General features: G+C 31.2%; 1 protein-coding gene across 1 annotated transcript in view; it reads left to right on the top strand.

The window, feature by feature from the left end:
• Polr2B (RNA polymerase II subunit RpII140) overlaps positions 1 to 19,890 on the top strand; it is an 83,686-nt gene that overhangs the window by 27,106 nt on the left and 36,690 nt on the right. The window contains exons 6-10 of the mRNA XM_075357694.1: positions 7,567 to 7,731; positions 9,983 to 10,179; positions 13,818 to 13,937; positions 15,799 to 15,985; positions 18,570 to 18,684. Coding sequence (XP_075213809.1) covers positions 7,567 to 7,731; positions 9,983 to 10,179; positions 13,818 to 13,937; positions 15,799 to 15,985; positions 18,570 to 18,684 — 784 coding nt within the window. The remainder of the gene's footprint in view (positions 1 to 7,566; positions 7,732 to 9,982; positions 10,180 to 13,817; positions 13,938 to 15,798; positions 15,986 to 18,569; positions 18,685 to 19,890) is intronic.

Below are 19,890 nucleotides of genomic sequence, written 5' to 3'. Positions count from 1 at the left end.
TCCACGTATACCACGTGGAATCTGTTGGTGATCAGTAGGTCATCACTTCCACCATCACCAATCAGCCAAGCCTCAACTGTGGCTGATGTAACAGTCCTGGCCTTTATGCTGGGCCTATTCAAGAGCCAGGCCAGCCATGGGTACCTGGCAGCTAGTGTGTGCAGCACCTTACCCTCCTTCATGGCATGCATATCAACGACTGCCATCGTATTAGTGACCCTCTCATACTTCTGTCTGGTATTCCAACTTGTGTATTACAGAATACCTTCTTCAGCCAGTTCTTTTTTATCAGTTCCACTACCTGAGAAGTGGCACTTCATTGTTCAAGGCGTTCACAATCGGGCAACCAGTAACAACCACCATCTGGATGGTGGCCTCAGACATCTGCCTCTTACAAGCACAGAGAGCAGCACTCTTAGCCAAATTCCTCAACTCTTTCACACAGTGCTAAGATCTGCCACAACATCTCTTATTGTCCTCTTGACTTTCTTATCCATATTTCTCCTAAGCTCTTTGGCCAGCCACTCAAACCTCCTGACCCACTCCTCTACTTTCAGTGGAACCTTTTCTTCCTCTGTAAACAAACCTTTTCTTCTTCCAAAAACATTGGCTATAAGCTTCCTGTATTAATGTTCTCACTTGTACTTCTTGACTTCAAAGATAATGAAAGCTGCACCAGTATTCGTTTTGTTTCAACATTAGTGTATGATATCCTAGTCTCATCTCTAGTCAAAATGTGGTTAAGTAGTTCATCTCTTTCATTTTGTTAGCTCTGCAAAAATGTTTAAAGTTGTAGCAAGACATTTTTTCTTTGTGTTCATGTTCATGTTGTGTTGTGTTCTGTTTTAACAGAATTTGTAGCATCCAACTGGTGCACAGCTTACTACAACCCAGCTTTCTATTAAAATTTTGTAAATCACTTTACACAAAACATTTGGAAATTCAGTTCATAATTGTAAAACTGTAAGTAATCTGTTTTCATTAATTTTTTTGTTCATTTTTTCCAACATATCATTTTTTATTATGTATGGGTAACTGCTAAGGTTTTAGTCATGAACTTTCATCTTACCTTTCAAGTTTTAGTTTTGTATACAACATTTGAACCATAAATCCCAACCTTACCCTAAAATATAAAATATATTTCTTTTCATTTTTTTTTTGGTTGTATTCTTTTTTAAACTTAAAAATTAAGGCTTGCTATATGTGAGGAATTGATGTTTGTCAATTTTTAGTATATGGTTTGGTATAGTATATACCAGACTATATATTAGTTTGGTAAAACTAATGTATATATATATATATATATATATATATATATATATATGTATTTGTTTACAGTTAATGCCAAACACTTATTAAATTTATCTTATGATGTTTATTATTAAGATTATTTATTGACTTAAAGGGTGTAATGTTATTTTCATTATTGTGAACAGTTATTTTATTTGTATTTTTATTAATTCAGTTTTTATTAATCAATATCTGGTAGGTTTATGCTTGGTTCTTTTTTTTAATTGTAATTTATCACATAATTCTGTTTCAGTGTTTTGCATATATACTTTTTGAAGCATATTAATATAAATTAATTTTGTATGACCAAGAGTGATTTGTTTTGTTTTTTTTGCAGGTGATTGTATTGGATGGAAATATTATGTGTTTATTTTCTAAAAACTCCCAGTAACTATTTCATTGTTTTCATTAATATACTTTTATGGATCTGTTTTTAGTTTTTACTATAAAATTTATTATTTTATGAATTTAATTGTTCAATTTTTTAAGTTAAGGTTAAAATATTACTAAAATTTCAGTTAAATATCTTGTCCATAAAAGGATTTATAATTGTCTTCTAAAGATGTACTTTACTTCTTATATTAAATCTCTGTGGACAGTAGGGGCATGGTAGGAGGAAACTTCAATTGTCTTTAACACCTAATATAGAATGTTGTTCCCATCTTGCTTTCAGCTCTTGTTTTACATATAAATATATAACATACATTTATAATTTGAATTATTTGAAATAATAATTACTCAATTATATTAAATTAGGTCTATTTAGACATTAAAAAGTTAATCTTAGAAAATTAATTTTAAGTTTTTATATACTTTGTGTTTCAAAAAAGACTTCACAAAGAATATAAAAATTTATTGAGATAACTTGCAGATTCAGTTGAGGTTTCATTTCATAGAGAAACACATCAAGTTTGTCACCCAACATTCATTTTAGTTCGATATGGCTTCCATTTGTAATTGTATATACATCCCACCTGAAGTCGATTTCATTCCAGACTGTAGCCAGCAAGTTTCTTGTTACCTCTGTAACTGCGGCGTTAATGCAAAGTCTTAGCTTAACAATATCAGTAGGCAAAGATGGAACATAAACCCGGTCTAATGAAATTCTCCCAAAAAAATTAGCGGGGTCAAATCTGTGGAGCAAGGTAGCCTTGTAGTTAGATCTTCATGACTAATCCACCAACCTGGGAATCGAGTATCAAGAAAATCTCAGATTTCTAGGTGGTAGTGAGTTGGTGCCCAGTCTTGCTGATAGTAATGGCGTCCATCTTGGTCACTATTATCTAACTGAGGAATTAGAAAATTTTGAAGCTTGTCCAGATAAACGGATACCATTCACACTTGCTTCCTGGAAGAAGAACAGTAAGAATCACAAATGTATTACAAAGTTGCATGAGGTTTCCTCTACCCCCTCATTTGGCAGTTATGGATGTTCACCATGCCACTGATGTGAATCATTGACTCATCACTAAAAAATATATCGTCTGATCCATTATTTCCACACATAACTGCAGCCGAGCAACTTTGTTGTCATGTGTAATGTGTTGAACCATGGTTAATCTGTATGTCTTCAAGTGTAATCATTTATGTAATACACACTAACAGTGTGGGGGACCGACTTATAGAGTTTTGCACGAAGTATAATTTAGTAATTGCCAACACCCAATTTAAAAATCATAATAGAAGAATATACACTTGGAAAAAGCCAGGCGATACTGCAAGGTATCAGATAGATTATATCATGGTTAAGCAAAGATTTAGAAATCAACTCGTGGACTGCAAAACTTACCCTGGAGCAGACATTGATAGCGACCATAATTTGGTGATAATGAAATGTAGATTGGGGTTTAAAAACCTGAAGAAAAGGTGTCAGATGAATCGGTGGAATTTAGAGAAGCTTGAGGAAGAGGAGGTAAAGAAGATTTTTGAGGAGGACATCGCTAGAGGTCTGAGTAAAAAAGATAAGATAGAAAATGTAGAAGAAGAATGGGAGAATGTTAAAAAGGAAATTCTTAAATCAGCAGAAGCGAACTTAGGCGGAATAAAGAGAACTGGTAGAAAACCTTGGGTTTCAGACGATATATTGCAGCTGATGGATGAACGTAGAAAATATAAGAATGCTAGTGATGAAGAAAGTAAAAGGAACTATCGGCAATTAAGAAATGCTATAAACAGGAAGTGCAAACTGGCGAAAGAAGAGTGGATTAAAGAAAAGTGTTCAGAAGTGGAAAGAGAAATGAACATTGGTAAAATAGACGGAGCATACAGGAAAGTTAAGGAAAATTTTGGGGTACATAAATTAAAATCTAATAATGTGTTAAAGAAAGATGGTACACCTATATATAATACGAAAGGTAAAGTCGATAGATGGGTGGAATATATTGAAGAGTTATACGGAGGAAATGAATTAGAAAATGGTTTTATAGAGGAAGAAGAGGAAGTTGAGGAGGATGAAATGGGAGAAACAATACTGAGATCTGAATTTAAGAGAGCATTAAAAGATTTAAATGGCAGAAAGGCTCCTGGAATAGATGGAATACCTGTAGAATTACTGTGCAGTGCAGGTGAGGAAGCGATTGATAGATTATACAAACTGGTGTGTAATATTTATGAAAAAGGGGAATTTCCATCAGACTTCAAAAAAAGTGTTATAGTCATGATACCAAAGAAAGCAGGGGCAGATAAATGTGAAGAATACAGAACAATTAGTTTAACTAGTCATGCATCAAAAATCTTAACTAGAATTCTATACAGAAGAATTGAGAGGAGAGTGAAAGAAGTGTTAGGAGAAAACCAATTTGGTTTCAGGAAAAGTATAGGGACAAGGGAAGCAATTTTAGGCCTCAGATTAATAGTAGAAGGAAGATTAAAGAAAAACAAACCAACATACTTGGCGTTTATAGACCTAGAAAAGGCATTCGATAACGTAGACTGGAATAAAATGTTCAGCATTTTAAAAAAATTAGGGTTCAAATACAGAGATAGAAGAACAATTGCTAACATGTACAGGAACCAAACAGCAACAGTAGCAATTGAAGAACATAAGAAAGAAGCCATAATAAGAAAGGGAGTCCGACAAGGATGTTCTCTATCTCCGTTACTTTTTAATCTTTACATGGAACTAGCAGTTAATGATGTTAAAGAACAATTTAGATTCGGAGTAACAGTACAAGGTGAAAAGATAAAGATGCTACGATTTGCTGATGATATAGTAATTCTAGCCGAGAATAAAAAGGATTTAGAAGAAACAATGAACGGCATAGATGAAGTCCTACGCAAGAACTATCGCATGAAAATAAACAAGAACAAAACAAAAGTAATGAAATGTAGTAGAAATAACAAAGATGGACCACTGAATGTGAAAATAGGAGGAGAAAAGATTATGGAGGTAGAAGAATTTTGTTATTTGGGAAGTAGAATTACTAAAGATGGACGAAGCAGGAGCGATATAAAATGCCGAATAGCACAAGCTAAACGAGCCTTCAGTAAGAAATATAATTTGTTTACATCAAAAATTAATTTAAATGTCAGGAAAAGATTTTTGAAAGTGTATGTTTGGAGTGTCGCTTTATATGGAAGTGAAACTTGGACAATCGGAGTATCTGAGAAGAAAAGGTTAGAAGCTTTTGAAATGTGGTGCTATAGGAGAATGTTAAAAATCAGATGGGTGGATAAAGTGACAAATGAGGAGGTATTGCGGCAAATAGATGAAGAAAGAAGCATTTGGAAAAATATAGTTAAAAGAAGAGACAGACTTATAGGCCACATACTAAGGCATCCTGGAATAGTCGCTTTAATTTTGGAAGGACAGGTAGAAGGGAAAAATTGTGTAGGCAGGCCACGTTTGGAATATGTAAAACAAATTGTCAAATTGTTAGGGATGTAGGATGTAGAGGGTATACTGAAATGAAACGACTAGCACTAGATAGGGAATCTTGGAGAGCTGCATCAAACCAGTCAAGTGACTGAAGACAAAAAAAAAAAAAAAAAAACACTAACAGTCATTTGTAAAAGCCAGCCTCATGTGACACAAGTCAAGTTAATTTCTTGGACTATATGCAAAGCTTTCTCTGAGTTGTTCCACAGCAGTTTCAGGGAATTGTGAGCGTTCTGGTGATTTTGTATGTTTAACAGAACAATCTTTCTCAACGAAAGTTTGGTGCCAAGAGTAAATTGTACACCAAGTGGGAGGCTCTACCACACTCTACAAAAATTACCAACAACAAGATTATCAGCAACTGCAGTTGCTGACTGCAAATGGTGAAACCAAAACACACAGTGAGCACATTCTGCACCAGTAAATGTACATTTTTAACAATACTGTAACAGTTCTGGTGGCCAAATTTGCTACTAATGAACTATGTGAGTTCAAAGCTTGATGTGTTTTGCCATGAAATGAGATCTCAATCGAATCTGTAAGTTATCTAAATAAATTTTTACATGCTTTTAAAGTTGTGAAGTCAGTTTTGAATTGTCCAATATTTTATATACAGGTTGATTCAAAGAAACGGAAAATTTTAAAAATTAAATAACGTTAATGAAAATTTTTTTTTTAGAAAATGAATTTTATTTCATGTAATTGTACAAATGTTGCCATTTTAGGATACATACATTTTAGTTTATTTTTTAAAGATGACATCTTGCAGGTGATCTCCTCTTCTACATAAACACTCACGACGTCTCTTCGTTAAATTGTTCGTGGTTTGACGTAACATCTCAACTGGAATTTCCACAATCGCTTCTCAGATCTTTGTCTTCAGTTCTTCCGTTGTAGCAGGTCTACTGTGGAACACTTTGCTTTTAAGGTGACCCCACAAAAAGTAATCGCAAGCTGAGAGATCAGGCGATCTGGGAGGCCATCTAATGTCACCGTTTCGTGAAGTGACACGTTGTCCAAACAATCGGCGTACAGCTGCCATCGATATTCGTGCAGTATGTGACATTGCTCAGTCTTGTTGAAACCAGGGTGTGTTAAGAATCGGTGGAAATCTCTTTTGTTGTTCCGCAACAAAGGTTTCAAGCACGGCTACGTAACGAGCCGACATCACTGTAATCGCAAGACCGTTGTCATCCTCAAAAAGATAAGGACCTATAACACTGTAAGATGACATAGCACACCACACAGTCACTTTCTGGCTTTGCAACAGACGCTGGTGTAGCTGCGTAGGATTTTCTTGTGCCCAGTAAATGAAATTGTGCTTGTTAACAAATCCACTGACGTGGAAATGCGCTTCGTCTGACATCCACAGTTCGTGAACAAACTCTTCGTTATCATTTATCTTCTGAAGCATTACATTACAGAATTGTGCTCGCACAACTGCATCGTTCAGTTTCAGTTCCTGGACGATCTGCAACTTGTACGGATGGTATTGCAAGTCCTTCACTAACATTCTTCGAACACTTGAACTATGCAATTGTAAAGATTCTGAGAGATGACGGATTGACCGATGATGACTTCGTGTGACAGCATCTTGTAAAGCTTGAACATTCTGTGGTGTACGAACGGTTCGCTCACGGGGCCTGGAGGTTTCTTTTTCATTGCCAAACCGGTTTCCTCAAAATTAGATATCCATGTTTTAATTGCAAGTGCTGATGGAACACGGTCGTGCCGTCCCAGATTAAAATGACGGCAAAATTCTCTACGCGCTCCCTCCAAACTGTCATTGTTTTTGTAAAACGTTTTGATAGCAAATGCACATTGTGCACCACTCCAAGGATACATGACAACTAAATGGCAGGTTAGGTTAGAGAGGCTAGCGCCACTTATCAAGTGGTACCAATCGCCCACGGCTACCAACACAACTTTCAAAATTTCCCTTTTTTTTTAATCACCCTGAACTTTTATTAAGTAGTACATTTAATTATTCATTTAGAACATAATTTTTCATCTTATTTTACATTTAATAGATTGTGTAGTTTTGAAAATATATATATATTTTTTTTTTGTTTAAAGCTCTAGTCATAAGCCACTAAAAAATATTATTAGGTTGCAGGGAAACTGAACCCTCCCTCCATAGTACTGATTAATTTGGTTCGCCTATGGGACCCAATGAGTTTTGTCAAGTAACAAGCTCAAGTTATTTCATTTTTACTTCTCGCCCATCTATTTCTCAAAATGCTTTTCCCCGAAACGTTTCAGGTGTTAAGAAACAATTTAACAGACATAGTTATGCAATTTATAATTAAACATTCATGGACAAAAAGATACTTTATTGTTAAATTTTTTATTGGTTTTGTACATTATAATTTGTTTTTTTTATGTATTTCTGTTAATAGAGCATTAAAAAGTCAGCAATTGGTCAGAGAATTATTGCTATTTTACCTTATATTAAGCAGGAGATACCAATAATGATAGTTTTTAGAGCACTTGGGTTCGTGGCTGATAGAGATATTTTAGAACATATTATTTATGACTTTGATGATCCTGAAATGATGGAAATGGTAAGATGAGATGGCTTAAAATAATTGTGTAGTAAACAAATAGTTTTTAATTAATTTGAAATTTAAGTGTAATAATAATGGATTTAAAATGCTCTACCATTCACAATTTTTTTTCTTATATTTCATACATTAAATTTAAGGTAATGAAAATACTTTGATAAAAAAATTAAAATATTTAATTGAAAATCTTAAAAAATGTTTTATATAATATTAAACTAGATTTTACCAGGTGTGTAAATATGAAACCGGAATATGCCTACAAACAATTTGCGAACAGCATTGATTTTCTGTTACCATTTAAAAAAAAACTGCTGTAGAATTACATTGCTTGTCAAAGCAAGCTTATGGTGAGCATGCTATTGGTAAATAACAGTGCTTTGAGTGGTTTAAAAAATTCGAAAATGGCGATTTCGGCATGAGAAACAAACGTGGAAGACCACTGAAAAGGTTTGAAGACAGCGAATTGCAAGTATTGTTGGATGAGGATGATGCTCAAACGCAACAACAACTCGCAGATCAAGTAAATGTAACACGAGAAGCTGTCTCCATACATTTGAAAGCCATGGGAAAGATCCAGAAGATGGGAAAATGGATTCCACATGAACTGAATGAAAGACAGCTGATAAACCACTTGCGAATTGCTACTCGCCAGGTACAAAAGAAAGTCATTTCTCCATCAAATTGAGACAGGTGGTGAAAAGTGGATATATTTTGATAATCTTAAGGATAAAACATCATGGGTAACTCCCAGAAAACCATCGACATCGATTTCAAGGTCAAATCGCTATGGAAAGAAGACAATGCTCTGTTTTTGGTGGGACCAGAAGGGTGTGATCTATTATAAATTGCAAAAAGCTGGTGAAACCGTTAATTACTGAACGCTACCGACAACAAATGATCGATTTGAATCAAACATTGCATGAAAAATTACCAGAATATCAAAAAAGACAACAAAGTGATTTTGCTGCATGATAATGCACCATCACACACAAGAAAACCAGTCAAGGAAACGATTGAGGCGTTCAGTTGGGAAATGCTTTTGCATGCAGCACTTACTCACCAGACTTTGCTCCATTGGACTACTATTTATTTGCATCAATGGGACACACTTGTTGAGCAGCGTTTCACTTCTTATGGAAATGTACAAAAATGGCTCAATGACTGGTTTGCCTCAAAAGAGTTTTTTTGGCGTGGCATTAAATTGTCTGAGTGATGAGATAAATGTGTAGCTAGCGATGAACAATATTTGGAATAAAATATTTTTTATCATTTTCATACAATAAACGTATATTTTCTATACAAAAATTCCGGTTTCATATTTATTTACACCTGGTAGATGCAATGGATGATTTTACTTGTTTAAATATATTCAGCTGTGTCTTCATTATTTCAGGCTGATTTGCTGATTTTTAAAGGAATAAAGAATTAGTTAACTTTATTAATAAAATTTTGTATGATTTGTCTTAAATAAATTATCATTTTATGTCATTAAAATTTATTTTTTTATACATAAAAGAAAACCTGAAAAATATTTTACAAAAATTATAAGATATTTTAAAGTCTATAGATTAAATTTTTCATATATACACTGTCATTCAAGAATATTCTCATTTATTATTCCACATTCAACTGGAGAAAAGCATTTCTTCTATACTTCTGTGAACATATTTCTGCCCTTTGTTTGAGTTTGGTTTAACCAGATGTTTTATTGTTATTTAATTTAGAGTTTAAAATCTTGTATTACTGCTGCATAAAAAATATTTTATTAAACTAATATGGTGGTGTAAACTGGCATGATTTGACTTCAATTTGCAACATTAAGATTTATTTATCAAATTTTTACTACAGTAGTATTTTTATAATCTATGCAATTCAGAAGTGTATAAATTTTAGATTCACTTTTGAACTTTAGAAAAGTTATCAAAATCTATAATCTTTTTGTTAGAAAATGTTATAGAAAAATTGTTTGTTTCAATAAAAAAAAACTTTTTTTTTACAAAACAGCTTATTTAGATTTTTTTGTGAGTTTACTGATAGGAATGATTGCAGTACTCTGATATTGTTTTCTGAAGTCATTGTAAGACATTAAAAATAATGTGAAATTTTGTTTTCCATATTTTTTAATTTACAATTTGGGAAAAATATTATGGCTAATAATTTGTGTAATAAAATCTGTTAAATCATTTTTCTGAAAAATTTATTTCTCAGAAGTTAATTATTTTTGTTTTATTTTGTTTGTATATTTTTATAGGTAAAACCATCTTTAGATGAAGCATTCGTCGTTCAGGAGCAAAATGTTGCATTAAATTTCATTGGTACAAGAGGAGCTAAACCTGGTGTCACTAAGGAAAAGAGAGTAAAATATGCACGGGAAATTCTGCAGAAAGAAATGTTGCCACATGTTGGTGTATCTGACTTCTGTGAAACAAAGAAGGCCTATTTTTTAGGGTTTGTTTTAATTTAATTGTATTCAATCATTGTTTAAAAAATTGTACAAACTGTTAAGTGATTGAATAGTGCATATGTAAATTTTTCTTCGTGAATCTGGATTTTCCCATTTCATCACCATTCATTTTTAGAATTAAGCTATATATTTCTTTTATATGGGTGGAGGGAAAATTGTTCGCTGTATAATAGACACCAGATGTTGAATTTTCATTCTCAGTTTATAATCTTATATTAATTATTCTAGAGATTAGTATTTATTATAACTAGTAGGATATTTGCTGTGAAAATTTCTGTATAGTAATGATATAATCCCAAGTTTCACTAGAATTTTGTAAAAGTTTTCCAAGATATTGTAATTATTTCAGCTTCCAAGAAAACTTATCACAAAGAGTATTTTCTGATATTTACTTTTAAATGATTCACAATCCATTGATATCCAGTTAGTAGTTAAAAAGATATTAATCATCTGTAAAATTATGTTAACAATATTTATATATATATCTGGGATAATGCAAGCAAAATAAAGAAACTATAAGAATTCCATTGATAGTAATGTAATAATTATTTTGTTCATGAAAATCAACTGAATAATTTTTAATTAGTAACACATTAACAAACCAACACATTAAACCATCATATAACAAGCCAACACACTTGGCATTTATAGACCTAGAAAAGGCATTTAATAATGTAGACTAGAATAGAATGTTCAGCATTTTAAAAAAATTAGGGTTCAAATGCAGAGATAGAAGAATAATTGCTAACATTTACAGGAACCAAACAGTAACAGTAATGATTGAAGAACATAAGAATAAGCCGTAATAAAAAAGGAGTCTGACAGGGATGTTCCCTATCCCTGTTACTTTTTAATCTTTAATGATGTTAAAGAACTATTTAGATCTGGAGTAACAGTACAAGGTAAAAAGATAAAGATGCTATGATTTGCTGATGATATAGTAATTCTATCTGAGAGTAAAAAGGATTTAGAAGGAACAATGAATGGCATGAATGATGCCTTATGCAAGAACTACTGCATGAAAATAAACAAGAACAAAACAAAAGTAATGAAATGTAGTAGAAATAATAAAGATGGACTACTGAATGTAAAAATAGGAAGAGAAAAAATTATGGAGATAGAAGAATTTTGTTATTTGGGAAGTAGAATTACTAAAGATGGACGCAGCAGGAGCAATATGAAATGTCAAATAGCACAGACAAAACAAGCCTTCAGTCAGAAATATAATTTGTTTACATCAAAAATTAATTTAAATGTCAGGAAAAGATTTTTGAAAGTATATGTTTGGAGCTTCACTTTATATGGAAGTGAAACTTGGATGATTGGAGTACCTGAGAAGAAAAGATTAGAAGCTTTTGAAATGTGTTGCTATAGGAGAATGTTAAAAATCAGATGGGTGGATAAAGTGATAAATGAAGAAGTGTTGTGGCAAATCGATAAAGAAAGAAGCATTTGGAAAAACATAGTTAAAAGAAGCGACAGACTTATAGGCTACATATTAAGGCATCCTGGAATAGTTGCTTTAATATTGGAGGGACAGGTAGAAGGAAAAATTGTAGGCAGGCAACGTTTGGAATATGTAAAACAAATTGTTAGGGTTGTAGGATGTAGGGGGTGTACTGAAATGACACTACTAGCACTAGATAGGGGATCTTGGAGAGCTGCATCAAACCAGTCAAATGACTGAAGACAAGAAAAAAAAGTATCACATTTATATTAAACTTGGAGATTTGTTTATTTCAGTTTAACCAATAAGGTTCTAAGCCACAGGATGGGATTTTTTCACAACCACCATCTAACATAAAGAACTTTCTAAAAATATCAGTATCCTTCACATTCCAAAATTTGATTATTAAAAGACAAAAAAAAATCAGTTTATTGGAGTAGATAGACAAGCCCACTGTGAGAGAGTAGCCAACCTTCTGACTTATCTTCCTCTTGAGACACAGTTTTTTGCCCTGAAGATGAGCCAATATGAAAGTTGAAACAGTTTCTTTCTACTTAAGAAAGGATGATCTAGGACAGGAGGAAATGTATCTTGTGGTGACCACCTTAGTAATTTTTCTCTGCTGCTTCAGATTGTTCCTTATGTACAGTCAGATTAAAACTATAGTAAACATCAGTGATTTTATTTCTCTCTTCTAATGCCTTAATAATTTTTTTTTCAGTAGAAAGGATTTTACATTAACTTGCCATAATCTTAACAAAAATTTAACCCAATTCAATGTAACAGTTGTATTTAAATACCAAACGTACTGCACTATAATGTTATACTATATGAGAATCAGTTTGCACTCTTGCATTACCCATTACTGAATAGCATAGGTATGATATTCTTTGTGTAAGACTATAATGAAAAATAAATTCATTGGTATTAATTTTATTTATAGGCTACGTATAAAGTTGATAGACAAGTTCAAAATTCCAACAATCTCTTAAGAGAGTTGCATTTAATTACAGTACGTAATATCTCATGGGTAGGAATTATTACAATATCTGTTCTATGGCCTGTGTAAAGCAATATAATTTATAGCATATATAATTGGCTATATAGCAGAATATAATTCTAAAATTTAATTTATTTTACATTGTATTAAATAATTAAATACAATAATAAGTTAACTTTACATATTGCTTTTTAAAAATCAACTATAAAATTGCACCCAGTTTAAAATTTGCTTCAGAGATAGAATATCGTGTTCTAATTTTTGCTTGATTAATTCATAGCATAAACTTATTTTGTGTGTAGAAATTTGATAAAGAATTTTGGTAGCATGTGAAAAATTCTGATTCTGGTCAGAATTTGAACTTCGACCCTTACAGAGATTTATTCATAAATATTTCTTAGAAAAAAATCTTTTTGTTAGAAAAAATATTAATCTAATGTAGTTTGTAGAATGTAAACAAAATTTGAACTCCTGATCCTTGCAGATTTATTCATAAGAAAGATTTCTTATGAGGTATGTTTGTTAGAAAAAATCTTAATATCGTAAAAAGAATAATGAATTACTTAATAGAATTTTTAGAATGTAATATTATAGTTTATAAAATTAACTTTCAAGAAAATAAACATTTTTCAATTATTTGTAGATACTTTACAGATAATATATATTCACAATTGAATAGCATATAAAAATATTTAAAAAATTAAAGAGATTACAGTAGGTTGGAACTTTAGAAAAATGTTATATATATATATGCACCCATTAAACAGATTTTTAATTGAAAAGTAATTAAGTAAATTTTGAGCAATTCCTTTTTTAAGTCATTGTAACTGTTAATATATTCTATCTCATATTACATTGACATTTATTTATAAAACAAATATTATTATTTAAAAAAAGAAAAAAAAATTACATTGACTTATTCATTACATACATGAGAATTAATTTATAAAGTAGTCTTGTGCAATAAAATTAAGTGTTTATCATTAAAGAATGTTTGAATCCAAAATAGACTTATTATTATTATTATTGGTAACATACTTGTCGTATATGTTGCTAAGTGTATGTGATGTATGTGATGGTTAAATTTTTATTAATTATTAAAATTATTATTAATACAAATGACAGTTTATTTAAAGTGATTGTAGGATTAATTAAATTTTTCTTCAAATTTTTAGATACATGGTTCATCGTTTGCTGCTTGCTGCACTTGGTCGTCGAGAATTGGATGACAGAGATCACTACGGAAATAAGCGACTGGATTTGGCTGGACCGTTACTTGCATTTCTTTTTAGAGGGTATGGGGTACTAATGTTAACTTTTATACATTATGTCCATACCAAGACTTCTAATTTTTTTCCAAAGAATTTGTTACAGGTTTTGAAAAATATCTTTTTATGAAGTAGGTTTTATATTATCTTTTGATAATATAGATTTAAAAATGATTATTGTTTTACTTTTAAATATTTAAATTCTGAATTTAATTTAAATATTTAGTTGTAAAACAATAATTTTTTGAAAGTTTAAACCCTTGAAAAGGTTTTAATTACTTTCTTTGATTCTTAGGTTGGATTGTTTTTTTTTCAAAACATACTACATCATGATTAGATCTAGCCACTTAAAGTTTCAATGTATTCTTGTCTAGTCTCGGCCATGTTATTCCTGAAAGTTAAGATTCATTTAAAAATAACTATATTTGAACCTGGAGCAAAACCACCTCTCAGAACATATGTAACAGAAGAAGTTTTTAAATTATTTACTACCATTTTCTTTACTAGTTTTGTAGTATCCACAACAAATAAAAAGTTATGAAGTTAAAATTTCAGATTGGAACTATGATTTATTAAAATTGAATAAATCCCAACATCAGTGGCAGAGTGGTGTAGTGGTCTTATCTTTCACCCTAAGGTTCTGGATTTGAATAAATGTATCCTTGCTAATCCTTTTAATAAAATTACCTATGCTGGGGGGAAGCCAAATGTTTAATCCATAGATATTAATTGATTCTAAAGATTATGGCAGGATGAAAATTTGCATTTTTGGAGTTTTTACAGTTTTGATAGATTACAAATACAAATATCAGTGCTTATATGATATTTTAGATTCGATTCTTTTATTTTAACTTGATCATCCACTTAAATCAGGTCCTGAAAAAATTGGGATCCTGACAAATTAGTTAAACCTATGATCATATTGAATTCAAACAGTTCAACAACTTGTTGATCCTGACAAAGAAAAATGGCTAGAATATTGTCATTGGTGTTGTCAATTTGTGTATGAGGAGATTCCATGTTATGAACTCAACCCTTTTCTGTGATGGCATTGGTTCCAGATTGAAATTTTTTTGTATTTATATATGTAATATTTTTCTAATATATTTAATTTTATGTCATCTTAATTAATTTCTAATATTTCCAAATTTGATAATCTGTCGAACAGTGTTTAAGGGAGACGGTTTTATAAAAACTGCAAAAAATTAATATGCAATTTTCATTAATTTAGTATTTTTATTTTTACATTTTTATTATGCAATAACAGAATTATTTCAATCATGACTGAAGATTCAGGATCCCACAAAAGTACTTTCATGAAAAATTAAGGTAAGATCTTATCTTAATATTCTGTATTAGATGGTTTATGTAATAGAATTTAAATATAATTTAACAGTGCAGAAAAATAATATGAATTTTAAAAACATTAATTTCATAAAATATTATTATTACAGTATCATGATTATTTTGATTTATCATATGATAAACATAAAAAAAAATGTATGAATTCTTTTTCTGTTAAATGATGAAGTTGCTGAAGATTATTTTCAGGTTTAGAAAATATAGTTATCCATTCCAAGTTTAAATATATTTTTATATTTTGAAATACTTTTCAGTTTAAACTAATGTAGCCTTCTATTTAAGATAAATGAGTTGGTAAAATTACTTTACAAATTATCTGTTAGTGACCAACATTGATTACACTTACACATTTGTAGTTTATAAAGAAATATTTATCAGAGCTAACAAGAGGGATTTGTACCAAGAACTTTGGTATTGTTTTTCTTGTGTTTCCTGTTTTAAGCTCTGTTGTTGATTTCTATTGATAGAGAGATATCTTTATTGTTTTTATTTATTTTTAAATAATAGTATATTACTTAATTTTCAGATTGTTTAAGAATCTGATGAAAGAGGTGAGGATGTATGCTCAGAAATTTATTGATAGAGGTAAAGACTTTAACCTTGAACTTGCTATTAAAACTAAAATCATCACTGATGGATTACGATATTCACTTGCCACTGGTAATTGGGGAGATCAAAAGAAAGCTCATCAAGCCCGTGCTGGTGTATCGCAGGCAAGTGATGTATTTTAATTTAGATTTTTAGAAAACATTTTTCTAATAATAGTTTGAAATACCAACTGGAAGAATTTTAAAAATCCAACTAAATTTTCTCTTTCATACAAAAATGTTTCCTAAGAAAGTTTTGAGGTACAGGTCATACATATAATACATTACATTATGACAGGGGTATATTAAATTGTATGTTATTATATTCTTTCTTATTGCTTCATATAGGAGAGCATCTGGAGTAGAAGAGGTACGATTCAGCGTCCCATACTAGGAATGTATGTTTATTATACAGCTACTTTATAGGGCTGAATTTCATTTGTACTTTGATGGACTTGTGTGTTAATGTGTAACAATACACGTAGTGTTACCAGCACCTTCTGAGCTCATTTGACTAGCGAAAATAATGAAAAAGTTCATATAAACATGGGTCCAAGACTGTTCTGTTAGGAGTTAGGCTAGCAAAAGATTTCCCCCTGATTCCTGGGCAAAGAATGAAATAAACCATAATGAAAAATTATAGGAACCCAAAGTAAGGGGGTAAACTTGATGGTTTCTTATGGTTTTTAACCTGACAAATTGAATAAAACATATTCCAGAACATATCCATTAATTTTCATAATATCCGACGTAAAACAAAAAACTTTGTTGTCTAAAAACAACAAATTTTATGTTTGTAATAGAAAAACTTACAGTTAGTGTTGCTAACATACTTTTTCAAAGGCCTAAATTTTTATATTAGAAACAGCTGTTTTTAATTTTTTAATTCTTCACAACATTTTTCTGTTTAGTTTTTGTTCTGTTGTATTTTTAATAATAAAAGTGATTTTTTTTTTCATACTCTTAATTACGTCAATTTTCTCATAATAGATTCTCTGTAAGTTTTGATTATAAAATTTACACCTTTATTAATCATTTAACAAAGGTTTTGTATTACAATTGTATAAAATCATGTTTTTAGACAACAAATTTTTCTGTTTTATTTCAGATATGAAAGCTACTGCAGATGCAGTTCTGTGACCTGTTTTATTCACTTTTTTAGGTTAAAAACATAAGAAAATATCGTGTTTACTCCTTATGTGGTGCACTAAAAATTTCAGTATGATCTCATTTCATTGGGTTAACTGAAATCAGAAAGAAATTTTTTGGTAGCCATAACTTGCTAAGTGTTTGTATGATAACAATTATTTTAACATATGTTTATATGTACTTTTTTACCTTATTTCAAGCTCTATAATCAGTTCCCAAATTATTTCTCTTTCCTTCTGAATCGCCCTGTATCAGTAATTGTTCACCAGCAATAACTTTGTCTCCTAAGAAACTTGCAGGTTGAATCGGAAGTGAATAAATAGTAGAGGCTGATTGCTGTGTGTTGCAAAAATGCTGCTAGTAACCATAAATTAAAACTAATTACAATTGGAGCAGTGAAAAAACAAAGTTCATTTAATGGTTATAAGGTAATAAATTTACCACCAGATTACTGACAAAAAGATGCCTGGCTGAGTTGCACAATTTTGAAACTGGTTGAAAGTCATTTTGTGCCTCACGTTAGCAGTTACCTTACCTAGAGGTTTGGCTAAGCACATAGTTGTGTTGTAGATAACTCAACAGACCAGTGAGATTCTGGTAAATTTATGGCAGAGAAATTTCTATAAAGCATTTACAATCTCTCCTACTAACAACAAAAATGGGAAAAAATCACCTTTATCAAAAAATCATTACCAATCACAGATGTTATAAAAAGTGTAGAAGATAATGCCATTTGAAAATATTCAGTTAAGATTTCAGTTCTGGAATCTGTGAGAAAGCAACTTTAACAAGGCTTGGGAAAAATTCAATTCAGTCACATTGCTAAGGTTTGGAAAAACATTTTCCCTGGTGTCACTGAAGACAATGAGAATTTAGGTTTTATAGAAAAGAAATAATCTTGAGTATCTAGAATACCTTAAGTATCTTAAGTCACTAAAGTCAGTTTTTGGAGTTGAAATCATAGATTGACAAGAAATTAATGAGTGGAATGAAATAGAAAAAAAGCAGAGTTATGAATTCTTGAAGAAATTATGGATGGGATGAAAGGCACTGAAGTTGTAATGAAGAGAAGGGTACTTTTCAGCTGATGACACATTTTCAAACATTTATGATGATGGGTTGCTTTACTACTTAGACTGTTACAGGAATACATTCCTGTCATTCAGGTAATTTTACATAAATCTCATTCACAAATCTAAACAACTTACTGTATTAATTTAAGAAAGTTTTTCACTTTCATGACAAAAAGCTTCACTTTCATTATGAAAGTGAAATTATAGTCACAAGAAATAACATTTTTATTGTATTTTTTCTTCCGTTTGGAAAGAAAGGAGTTTTTTTTAATTGAAAAGATTTTATTCCGGTGAAAGTTACATATTCAAATTAACTCTTATTTATTTACTAAGATTATTGAAAGTAACTTTATATTTAGTATCCTTTTCTTTGTATTTATGAATTTTCAGCAATTTCAATTATCAGTGATGATTATACTCTTCCTTATAGCAGTAATTATCAGTCTGTTGTTATTTTTTTTAATTTTCTGATTATTTCTTTTTTACAGGTGTTGAATAGATTAACGTATGCTTCCACTTTATCCCATCTTAGACGTGTCAATTCACCAATTGGAAGAGATGGTAAACTGGCTAAGCCTCGTCAGCTTCATAATACATTGTGGGGTAACTATTTTTGTATCAAATATATTAACTTTTATTTGTATATAACTTATATATTTTATTAATTTATACGAGGTCTGAAAATAAAGTAATGAGACTGGTTCAAAAAACTTTTTATTTACAATCCAATTATACATGGACTCTTATCACCTTCGAAATAGTTTCCTTGGGAAGCCATGTAACACTTCAAACAGTTTTCCCTTTCTTCATAGCAGTGTTGGAATTCAGAAATTGGAATAGCCTTCAAATGTTTGGTTAGATTTTTTTAAATGTTTTCTACTGTTTCAAAATGGTGTCCTTTGAGGTGTTTTTTTTAAGTCGGGAACAGGAAAAAGTCGCAGGGACTCAAGTTAGGTGAAGGTAGTTGAGGAACTACAGGAATGTTTTTCTTTGCCAAAAACTTATTAATTGAGAGTGCACTGTGGCAAGGTGCATTGTCATGATGCAGTATCCAGTTGTCTTTGATGGCTGGTCTCATGCCAGCAACTCTATTCCACAGTCTTTCAAAAATTTCTTTGTAAACATATTGATTTGTCCTGTAGGCAAAAACTCCTTATGGATAATGCCATTACTATCGAAGAAATTAATTAGCATGGTTTTGATTTGTTCATTTTTGCTTTTTTGGGACATGTTGAGTTTGAAGTATGCCACTCCTTGCTCTGGTGTTTTGTTTCTGGGCTGTACTCAAATATCCAAGATTCATCACCAGTAATAGCATTTTTTAGAAACTCAGGATCAGTTTCAATTCACCCTAGAAGATCACGGCACACTTCCACCCTGTTGCTTTTCTGTTCAACAGTGAGATTTTTTGGGACCAATTTCGCACAAATTTTTTTTATGTCCAATTTGTTTGTAAAAATTTGATGAACTGTGGTATGGTTCAGTTCAATTGTTCTGCAATCATTGTGACAGTTAATCGCCGATCATATCATGTCAAGTCTCTGATTCACTCTACATTGTCGTCACTTTTTGACGTTAACAGTTTTCCAGAGCGTGGATAGTTTGTAACTGATTCCCGGCTATCTGAAAATGCTTTAAACCTCCTAGAAACTTGGGCTCACAACAGAGTATCATCTCCATATGCTCTATTCAATTTTGAAAAAGTTTCAGTTGTATTCTCACCGAGTTTAACACAAAGCATGATTGCACAACATTGCTCATAATTAGTATCACTCATTTTTGTAACGCACAAGAATAACTCGTTTCACG

Source organism: Lycorma delicatula, chromosome 1, assembly GCF_047948215.1.
Source record: "Lycorma delicatula isolate Av1 chromosome 1, ASM4794821v1, whole genome shotgun sequence".
Lineage (NCBI taxonomy): Eukaryota > Metazoa > Arthropoda > Insecta > Hemiptera > Fulgoridae > Lycorma > Lycorma delicatula.
The sequence above is the reverse complement of the archived record's forward strand: the minus strand, read 5'-3'. Positions and strand labels throughout refer to the sequence as shown.